Here is an 11,984-nt window from a genome sequence, read left to right on the forward strand (position 1 = left end):
AGCTCATCGTTCAGTCTCGCCTATTAAAATCATCTTATGTTCATTTATTCATTCTGTTCCTCTTTATTTCCAGCTGAACCATCTGACAAAATGTCGAGTGATCAAGGTAATCAAACATATTTCTATTGCAAATGGAAATTAGCTTTAAATATAATTTCAGTGCGATTCTATCAGTAACATGCCATTTATGTCAGATGCATTGTGGGATAGCTGAATGTCTCTGATGTCTTGTCGCCTATAGGGCTGCAAGTCAAACCCGGTCACCCGACCCTGCCGGAGCACGGGATTGGATCCAATATGGGTAAACAGGAAGACGCTCACTTTAAAGACAGACACTGTAAACTCGCTGAGACCTGCGGTGTAGTGACGCTCTCTCTCTGTGTGTCAGATAAACCAGGCATCACGGGCAGCCAGGAGAATCACATCCTGGTGATCGTGGTCATCGTTTCTGTTGGAGTGTTCACCATCATCGCTGTGGTCGTGGGGGCCGTCCTGTGCACACGCCGCTCCAACTCCCATCAGAAAAAGTGTGTTTAATATATCTGTATATTGAAACAATAAGCAATGAGACTTTTTCTCTTTTTATCACTAGTGAAGAGTTCTTAGGCCTGACGTGACACAGTTATGAATTACTTTCATTCAGCGCTGAATCATCTGACAGTTCATCTCTCAGAATGTTCCCTCAAGAACCCTCCAAAAATACTTTGTGTTTTAATATTTTAATGTTATTAAAATACTTATTATTTAAATATATTATTATATACATTTAAATACAATTTGATCTTGAAAAAGCCAACTTATTGTAATGCTATTTAAACTTATTATTTTTCTGAGACCATTTTTCGAGACCAAACTCGGGTCAGACCTTCAGACTGTTGTTAACTTTGTTGCTATATCTTTTCTAACTGATCCAACTTACGGTTTTCCTAAAAAAGCTGATTAAAACTGGAAACTCCCATTGACTTTCATTGAACTGCCTTGGCTGATCTGAACATTCCGTCCAACTGTCAAAATTCAAATTCAAACACACAGACTCAATTAAACTGCCATTCCATCTATCATAGCAACCACCCAGATCACCCAAGCAACCACCTTGAACACCATGGCAACAGCACATCAACCACACAGAGCACCCTAGCAACCTCATAGCAATACCCTAGCAACCACCCAAAATACCTTAGCAACCGTATAACAACACCTTAGCAACCACCCCGAGTACCCTAGCAACCGCATAGCAACACCTTAGCAACCACCCTGAGTACCCTACCAACCGCATAGCAACACCCTAGTAACTGCACAGCAACACCTTAGAAACCACCCCGAGTACCCTAGCAACCGCATAGCAACACCATAGCAACCACCTTGAGTGCCCTAGCAACCACATAGCAACACCTTAGCAACCACCCAGAGTACCTTAGCAACCGCATAGCAACAGCTTAGCAACCACACCAAGTACCCTAGCAACCGCATAGCAACACCCTAGCAACCACCCCAAGTACCCTAGCAACCACATAGCAACACCATAGCAACCACCCAGAACACCTTAGCAACCGCATAGCAACACCTTAGCAACCACCCCGAGTACCTTAGCAACCGCATAGCAACACCCTAGCAACCACCTAGAGTACCCTAGCAACACCATAGCAACCACCCCGATTACCTTAGCAACCGCATAGCAGCACCTTAGCAACCACCCAAGTACCCTAGCAACCGCATAGCAACACCTTAGCAACCACCCCGACTACCCTAGAAACTGCAGAGCAACACCTTAGCAACCACCTAGAGTACCCGGGCAACCGCATAGCAACACCATAGCAACCACCCCGAATACCTTAGCAACCGCATAGCAACACCCTAGCAACCACCCTGAGTACCCTAGCAACCACATAACACCCTAGTAACTGCCTTGAGTACCCTGACTATCTATCTATCTATCTATCTATCAAACTAAATCTATCAAAACTACTAAACTAAAACTTAAACTTTCAAACTTTCAAACTTTCAAACTTCAAAACTTTTAAAACTACTTCAAACTTTCTGGACTGGCTTTTTCAAGCCAACTTAAAGTTTGTCTCGACAAACTTTTTTATCTAGTTTGAAATTGAGATCATCTGAAAGCTGAATAAATATTTGAAAATCTGGAATCTGAGGGTGCAAAATAATCAAATTTTTGAGAAAATGAAGTAGCAATGCATATCCACACACAAAAATACATTTTTGATATATTTACGGTAGGAAATGTACAAAATATCTTCATGGAACATGATCTTTAATTAATATCCTAATGATTTTTGGCATAAAAGAAAAATTGATAATTTTGACCCATACAATGAATTGTTGGCTATTGCTACAAATATACCTGTGCGACTTATGATTCATTTTGTGCTCCAGGGTCACATATTTAATATATTTTAATAATTAGTATTGTAATATTTTGTATTAAAATAATAATTAATATTATGTTATTAAAATACTAATTATTTAAATATAATAAAATATTAAAATACTAATTCTTAAAATATATTAAAATATGGGACTAATTTTATTTTAAATGTATATAAAAATATATTTAAATTTGTATATTTAAACGTACATGCAAATATATTTAATAATTTCATAAGATATCAAATATCATTTTAATGAGGAAAAATCTAAAATAAATTTGAATTACTTTCCTCTATTTAAATTACTTTTCCAAACTCTATTTATGCACCAATAAAACAAAGCTAAACTGAAATACATGCAGACTGACAGATACACAAAAATAACTTTTGAGCCATTTCTTACTGTTTTTGTACACATTGTCATATTAATTATAATCAGGCTTAACACTGACTATATATATATATATATATGACATGATTCACAATCATGAACAGCTTCAGTTCATTTTTCTGTTAAACATGTTGGGTTGTGTTCGTGTTTTCAGGAAGCGAGCAGCCTGTAAGTCCAGCACCGGCTCCCACAAGTACAAGAGTTCGTCTAAAGACCTGAAACCACCTGACCTCTGGATCCATCACGAGCGTCTGGAGCTCAAACCCATGGACAAATCACCTGACCCCAACCCGGTCATGACGGAGACGCCCATCCCCTCGCACCGCCCAGGACCCGGTCGTTGAGCCCGCCCATCAGAGACGGGGTGAGATTCAAATGCAGATCTGTATTGAGCATCCAGGACCGGATCTGTTTTGTAAACGCGTGCATGTGTGCGTCCAGGTCATGAGGTGGAGGAGAGCGTGTCCACTATGGCCGGTCGGAGGGGAGTGAGACCTAAAATGATGATGCCATTCGACTCTCAGCCGCCTCAACGTGAGTTCAGAGTAAAAATCATTGATTGTCCCACACCACCTCAACCTGTCATGTGCTTTTCATGCCGTCGATGTGAACGCAGTGTTCATGTGCCGTTCCTTCCTGTCCTCTTGTGTCATGATAGCTAGATTCAAACCTAGTGAGCTTCCCTCTTAAACAGCTTTCCAGGCATTTAGGATATTCCCGTGAGGTTGTGTTTCATTCAGAATCCTGCCTTAGTAGGGATGTTGTGTAGTGTGGAACAGATGTGTTAATCTCACTGTGTGTGTGTGTGTGTGTGTGTCCTCTCAGCTGTGATTAGCGCTCACCCCATTCATTCCCTCGATCATCTTCATCACCATCATCATCACTATCACCTCCCGCCGCGCGGCTACCTTCATCACCAGATCAGCCTGAGAGCGCCCGCCACCCCCAACACATACTTAGACAGGGCTCCGTCTGCAGGTGAGACTCACAGCTGCTGTGCTGTCACGGCACCAGCGGACAGTCATGCTATCAGACGCTAATAACAGGGTGTTATGAACACGCTTCTTCAGAGGATACCATAGTGCATTAAATAAACACATGACTCAGGTACTTTACACATGGTATCATGGTACTGATTGGTTTTGGTGCTGCTGTTAGTGTGAGTGATGATCTACTGTCAGAAAATATATTTCTGATATATAACACATATTAATTTTAATAAATTAAAATAATTAATTATACATACATACATACATATATATATATATATATATATATATATATATATATATATATATATATATATATATATATATATATATTCATAGACATTTGCACTTGAAACATTCTGTTTATATATTTTATATATTAAATATATTTTATATTGTTAATAAAAAAACAAAAGATTTATATATATATATATATATATATTAAACATATATTATATATAGTAAATGTATTTTGTTAATATAAGTTAATAAAAAAAATTTAATACACACTCTCATATATATATATGTGTGTGTGTATAAGTACAATTTATTATTTTAATTTATTAAAATTATTAAAAATTTATATATATTTTTCATAGACATATACACTTGAAAAATTTTGTATATTTATATTTTATATATTAAATATATTTTATATTAAGTTAATAACAAATATACCTGTGTGATTTATGATTCATTTTGTGCATATTAACATATTTAATATATTTTAATGATTAGTATTTTTATATTTTGTATTAAAATACTAATTAATATTATGTTATTAAAATACTAATTATTTAAATATAATAAAATATTAAAATACTAATTCTTAAAATATATTAAAATATGGGACTCATTTTATTTTAAATGTATATAATAATATATTTAAATGTGTATTTTATATTTTAATACATTTAAGTATTTAAGAAGACATTTATATTAAATATATGATATATATATATATATATATAATAATTTCATAAGATATCAAATATCATTTATCATATATATATTATTTTATATTAAGTTAATAAAATTGTGTGTGTATATGTGTATGTGTATATATATATATATATATATATAAGTATAATTTATTATTTTAATTTATTAAAATTATTTAAAATGTGTATATATATATATATTTTCATAAACAATTACACTTGAAAAATTTTGTATATTTATATTTTATATATTAAATATATTTTATATATATTAAATATATTTATAATTAAAAATTATATATATATAAAATATTATATATAGTAAATGTATTTGTTAATCTTTTAATACATACATATATATGTGTATATATATATATATATATATATATATATATATATATATATAACCTTTATTCTTTAAGTATAATAATAAAAACTTTTTTTTTTTTTACATTTAAAAAAACAACATTTTTAAAATAAATGATGTATAGTATTTTATTTTTAATATTTGTAAAATAATAAAATGATTGTATTCATTGATTTATTTGTGTGTGTGTGTGTGTGTGTAGAGTCTGTGAGGAATCAGCCCCCTGCTCCCGAACCTCCGGTTGCCCCGAGTCAGCCCATCACTACAGCTGAGCTCCAGAAGACAGAGGCGGTGATCGAAGAGGAAGAGCCGCCGAGCATAAACCCGCCGACGGCCCACGTTCGACCGACACACCCGCTCAAGAGCTTCGCTGTGCCAGCTGTCACTGTTTCCGCCCATAACCCGCCCACCTACGAGACCGCCTTACCCAGCACCCCTCTGCTGGCACAACCAGGTCCGTTTCCTGCTTAATCAATTTTGACATTAAAGGTACACTAGTAACTTTTTTTGTGTTTTCATATCAAGAATCCGTCTTCCAAACCATGGTTTTGTCTCTTCCTGAATCACTACAGTACGTCTATAACAAGTGTTTATATTCAGACTGTTTTAGATGTTGACCGCTGCGCAGAAACAGAAGTAGCTCCAACTACAATGTTCTTCCACAAGACGCATGCAGTTCTGTTTATTAACCACTAGAGCGCCAAACCTTGCATAGTGTCCCTTTAAGAAAAGCTCCTGTGATTGGTTGTTTTAAGTGTGGTAGAGTTCATAGCATGTGCTGTTATCTGTGTTTCAGCGTCCGGCGTGAAAACCGCGTCTATTGGGACACTAAATCGAGCTCGAGCTCCAATGGCAGTAACAGTCCCGAGTGCTCCTGACCAATCAGAAACCAGCAAGATGCTGGACATGGTGAGAGCTGAAGATTTTCTGTGAATGCTTCATTATAAAACATCTATCGTTCACATTTCACCCCAAAATCAAAGGAAAGAAATAAGAAATTATATTTTGCATAAAGAAAATGAAGCCTATTTTTACATTGTGACATTAAATCATGACAAATATTTAAAGGTGCCCTAGAATTAAAAGTTGAATTTATCTTGGCATAGTTGAATAACAAGAGTTCAGTACATGGAAATGACATACAGTGAGTCTCAAACTCCATTGTTTCCTCCTTCTTATATAAATCTCATTTGTTTAAAAGACCTCCGAAAAACAGGCGAATCTCAACATAACACTGACTGTTACGTAACAGTCGGGATCATTAATATGTACGCCCCCAATATTTGCATATGCCAATGTTCCACGTTCAAGGCATTACACAAGGGCAGGCAGTATTAACGTCTGGATCTGTGCACAGCTGAATCATCAGACTAGGTAAGCAAGCAAGAACAATAGCGAAAAATGGCAGATGGAGCGATAATAACTGACATGATCCATGATATCATGATATTTTTAGTGATATTTGTAAATTGTCTTTCTAAATGTTTCGTTAGCATGTTGCTAATGTACTGTTAAATGTGGTTAAAGTTACCATCGTTTCTTACTGTATTCACGGAGACAAGAGCCGTCGCTATTTTCATTTTTAAACACTTGCAGTCTGTATAATTCATAAACACAACTTCATTCTTTATAAATCTCTCCAACAGTGTGTAATGTTAGCTTTAGCCACGGAGCACTATCAAACTCATTCAGAATCAAATGTAAACATCCAAATAAATACTTTACTCACATGATCCGACGCATGCATGCAGTATGCATGACAAACATCTTGTAAAGATCCATTTGAGGGTTATATTAGCTGTGTGAACTTTGTAAATGCACTGTATTATAGTCGAGATTTAAAGGGGACGCACACGCTGAATCGGTGCATATTTAATGATGCCCCAAAATAGGCAGTTAAAAAAATGAATTAAAAAAAATCTATGGGGTATTTTGAGCTGAAACTTCACAGACACATTCAGGGGACACCTTAGACTTATATTATATCTTGTAAAAAAAAAAAAACGTTTGATGGCGCCTTTAATAGACATTAATAATACACAATAAAAGAACTCAATTAATGGAAATTAATGGAAATTGAAAAAAAAAAAAACATTGCATTTTCTTTATACAACATTGAATTTCTTGTTTTGTTTTAAATTTTGGAGTGAAGTGTGATCTCGACACCCTGTTATTACGAAAGTCAAATCTGTGTTTAATTTGATTTATTTTTCTCTTTTCACCCATTTCTCTTTTGTTTCTCACTGGCTGACTTCATTTGAATCATTTTCTCTTTCTGTGCCTAATTTTAAATAACTCCAAAATGAAATGCTCCTTTTTTTCTTTTTTAATTTGCGTCACTCTTCTGAAATGCATGCGTTTGTGTGTTTTGTCGTAGGTTGCGCTGTAGCGTCTTGCTTTATTCTCTCGCTCCAAACCCGTTTCCCTCCCTCGTGCTCCTCTCCCTTTCCCTCATTCTGTTGGGTTTGTCGTTCTTTCCCTCCGTTGTCTTGCATCCCTCAGTCCTAACTCTAACTCGGCTCGTCTGGCATGGCTCTCTCTCTCTCAGACGTATGAGACGGACGAACTCTCCGAGGAAATGGCCCATCTGGAGGGATTGATGAAGGACCTGAACGCCATCACCACAGGCTGAACCGCTTCCATCACACGGCTGAACCTCGTCCTCAGGAAGAACCAGGACATTTGAATGAACTGATCTCAGATCAGATTGAAAACGGATCGCCGCTTCATCTTCTTCATCCTGCATGGATCTTGCCAGAGAAATCGATGAAAACTGAATGCCATTTTCTCAACTCGGATGAGCCGTTCTGCACAGAAAACATGTTTTTAATGTTTTTTTGGGGGGGATTGTATTTACGTGTTCCATATTTTTAGCTTGTATATGTATGTTTTCATTACGCTTTTTAGGACGAAACCTCACGTGCTCATGCATTGGGCTTCATTCATGAAATGCAAGCTGAATAATTCGGTGTAAATTATGCGTAAAATCATACATTCCTATGTAAATCGTCATGTGAATAAATACGACAATTTACATAATGAATTTATGAATGATGGATCATGAATATGAAGCATTTCTTGCATAAATTGTCTATTACGACAGCATTTTAGTTGTTGCATTGGAATTAAATGTGGCAATTTACACAAAATCATAATTTACAACCAATTATTTTAGTTTGCTCATGAATTCTCATGAATGTCTCATGGCTTTATTTCAGTGTCTTACATCATGCTTCATCTAGAGAGAAAACGAAGATCTCGGTGTCTCTGGGACACTGGTAGCATTAAAAGTCTGAATATGCATCAGAAATCTCCTCATGGACTTGTTGCGGTTCTCGCTTTACGCTCTGAATCACCATCTAAATCCAGTGACGTTGATGTTTGGTGCTTCAGAAACTCCTCAAACGAATGAACTGTTCCTCACGTACTGCTCCTCTTCCTCAGGACCCTGACGCCTGTTTTTGGGGCCCTAGAGATCATCATGAAGGAGTTTAATGCCAAGTGACTCTCAGATTTTTGTACTTTGAGAGGTATATATATATATAGATATACAACGAACTGCAAATGTTTGCTTATACGAATACTTTGTACACTCTCAAAAAGGACAATTTTTATATATATTCATGTTTTGGTTGGTTTTTATATGAAGACGACACATTGCTTTGTAAACATTTTCCATGTAAGTTATGAACGGTTAAATATTCTGCGTTGTGTTTTCACCGTGCCGTTTAGCCGAGCCCTTCTCCCAAAGAATGAGCGGAAGAAAATATCAGCGACGAACTCTGCCTTGCTCGTGTACAGTTTCTCACGTCATGAATGTCAATGTGGCTGTAACAAGGTCTGCTTATGAATAAAGTTGTTGTTTGTGTTTACAATAACGGGGGAAGATTTAAGAAAAAAAAAAAACGGAAAAAAAGAAGACACCGAACCATGTTGTATGGTCGGTGTACCGTCAACTGTCATTTGCACTTTTTATATTTTGGATTTGAAATGAATCGCTGATGCCATGTGAAATATGAACCTATTTTATGTATAACAATGATGTCACAAGTAAACAGCTGGTTTCAAAGACATTTAACTGTCGTTTATTTTGTTACATTATTAAATAAGACCGTATTTGCATTTGGTTTTCGCTGGAAAACATATTGCTTATATTTGTGGTTTGATGAGGTCAATGGAGAAATACTGGCAAGATTGGACATGCAATTATTTTTTATTGTAGCTCATTGCTCTCCACAAATTATCAAAGCTGATTTTATGCTCTGAAAAATCATGGATGAATAAAAGGCAAGTTGTCGTCAAATCCAAACGGACCCAATACAAAGCCCTGTGGGACACCGCTGGCTAAAACAAGGAGCATGCGAGTTATCAAATGGCTGTTTCACACACTGAAAAAAGTGTATTGAATTTACATGATTTAACCATGTGCATCAGTTCCACGTGAATCAAGATACTCATTTGTTTGAGAATTAAGTTACTTTTAAGTGATCCAGTTAAGGAGTCTCAAAGTGACATGATTTATTCTATTTCAATCATTTTTGTCACATCACTAAACTAGTTAGCTAGTTAAACTATTAGCAAGCAATATCACATTAACTCTTTCTCCACCATTGACAGAATTTTCTGGCAATCCATGTCTTCACTGTGATACAGTAGGGGGCGAGGGGACAAAATATTCTGGTGGCCATGAAGGTTTTGTGAAAATTATCAAAAATGCTGGTGGTGGCTGTCAATTTATTTGTTTTTGGTTTATTAAAGCAGATGGGGAAAGAATTAAAGGGGTGGTTGATTATGATTTCACTTTAGTTAGTGTGTAATGTTGCTGTTTGAGCATAAACAACATCTGCAAAGTTACGACGCTCAAAGTTCAATGCAAAGGGAGATATTTTCTTTTACAGAAATCACTACAACAAACAGCTGGTAGGGACTATAACGAGCTTCTTCCCAGGTTAGTTACATCACAAACCCTAAAATTTACATAAACCCCGCCCCAAAGAACACACAACAAAGGGGGCGGAGCCATGTTGGGCTGCTTTAGAGAAGAGGAAGAGTTGTTGTAGTAGAGTGTTGTTCATGTCGTCATTTTACGCCGGACTGCTTCACAAACGAGGATCAATTCAACACTGGATTTGAACAAAAGATTAAAGGGATAGTTCACCCAAAAATGACAATTTTATGTTTATCTGCTTGCCCCCAGAGCATCCAAGATGTAGGTGATTTTTTACCTCTAAAACACCACAATGTCCAAATGCGTTCAGCACTCGGTTAGTGAGGTCTGATCGCGCTCTGACAGTAGAAGTGATGTCTAGCACTCATTGATGTATATGCGCGAGACATCACTGCCGTTGTCAGAGCGCGATCAGACCTCACTAAGTGAGTGCTGAACGCAGTTGGACATAGTGGTGTATTAGAGGTGAAAAATTATATAAATACTGTTCGATTTCTCGCACAAACCGATCGTTTCGTGTCTTAGGACATCAATGTGTCGTCACGAGCCGCAGGGTTTAATTTGGATTTGTCTGTGCATGTTTTCTCAACTCTTATTGATCGAGTTCCCATCCACTCCCATTATTTGACTGACAGACGGCAACGGTTGGAGTTAAAAATCATCATTTGTGTTCTACTGAAGAAACAAAGTCACCTACATCTTGGATGCGTTTGGAGTAAGCAGATAAACATCAAATTTTCATTTTTGGGTGAACTATCCCTTTAACATGACGGCACATGCTAGTGGATGAGTTGAATCGACTCCACAGCAACTACATAAATTTATCCACTAACCATTCAGAAACGTCTAAAAGTTGTAACTTCTTCCTGAGTCTCTCCATCAGTGTCGACTCCGGTTTGAACAATGTAAGGCTGAACACTGTCGTCATTTTGGCTGCGTGAGATTCTCCAGCTTTGTTGTTGTTGAGCTGTTAAAGCTCTGCCCTCTTCTGGAAAGGGGGCGGGAGCAGCAGCTCATTTGCATTTAAAGGGACACACACAAAAACGGCGTGTTGTTTCTCACACCCAAATAGGGGCAAATTTGACAAGCTATAATAAATGATCTGTGAGGGATTTTGAGCTGAAACTTCACAGACACATTCTGGAGACACCAGAAACTATATTACATCTTGTGAAAGGGGCATTATAGGTCCACTTTAATATCTAAGCATTAAATTCCCTCAAGTAAAGCCAGTTTCTTGATAGTGTTTATTCATAACAACATTAAACACTAACAAGTCTCCCCCTTTTCTAATGTTGCTTAAAAACACATTAGGCAATACTTAATTGCAACATTTTTACTATATTTAATTTAAGTCCCATGCAAAGTATGCTGGGAACTACAGTTTCAGTAGTCAACAGCAAACCCGTTTTCGAGTGCTGTTGAACATAATTGCTAGAGTCACATTCTCAATGTCGTTTATTTTGTTACATTATTAAATAAGACCGTATTTGCATTTGGTTTTTGTTGGAAAACATATTGCTTATATTTGTGGTTTGATGAGGTCAAATGGAGAAATACTGGCAAGATTGGATATGCAATTATTTTTTATTGTAAATTATTGTAGCTGGATAAAAGGCAAGTTGTGGCCAAATCAAAAATGGACCCAATACAAAGCCCTGTGGGACACCGCTGGCTAAAACAAGGAGCATATGGCTAATCAAATGGCTGTTTCACACACTGAAAAAAAGTGTATTGAATTTACATGATTTACTCAGTGTAATTTATTAGATTGCACATTTTAGAGAATCAAATTTAGAAGAGGTGCACTATTTTTTTGTGTAGATCACAAATGTCGATTAAAATGGTCAATCTGGGATTTCTCTCTCTTTTTTTTAGCACATCTACAACCTACTAAAGGACATCTGGAATTTCTTGTGCTTGATATGATCATGTGACATGCAGCGTTTGTGAATGAGAATTCT

General features: G+C 36.4%; 1 protein-coding gene across 1 annotated transcript in view; it reads left to right on the top strand.

Annotated features, from left to right (window-relative positions):
- LOC125246971 (neogenin) overlaps positions 1 to 9,145 on the top strand; it is a 159,673-nt gene extending 150,528 nt beyond the window's left edge. The window contains 10 exon segments of the mRNA XM_048158133.1: positions 74 to 106; positions 242 to 301; positions 389 to 527; positions 2,930 to 3,089; positions 3,091 to 3,139; positions 3,217 to 3,309; positions 3,601 to 3,753; positions 5,275 to 5,526; positions 5,869 to 5,981; positions 7,621 to 9,145. Of these exon segments, the coding sequence (XP_048014090.1) occupies positions 74 to 106; positions 242 to 301; positions 389 to 527; positions 2,930 to 3,089; positions 3,091 to 3,139; positions 3,217 to 3,309; positions 3,601 to 3,753; positions 5,275 to 5,526; positions 5,869 to 5,981; positions 7,621 to 7,704 (1,136 nt within the window). The 3' untranslated portion in view covers positions 7,705 to 9,145.
- Positions 9,146 to 11,984: the final 2,839 nt, after the last annotated feature.

The sequence above is a fragment of the Megalobrama amblycephala genome, linkage group LG15 (genome assembly GCF_018812025.1).
Source record: "Megalobrama amblycephala isolate DHTTF-2021 linkage group LG15, ASM1881202v1, whole genome shotgun sequence".
In the NCBI taxonomy this organism is placed as follows: Eukaryota; Metazoa; Chordata; class Actinopteri; order Cypriniformes; family Xenocyprididae; genus Megalobrama; species Megalobrama amblycephala.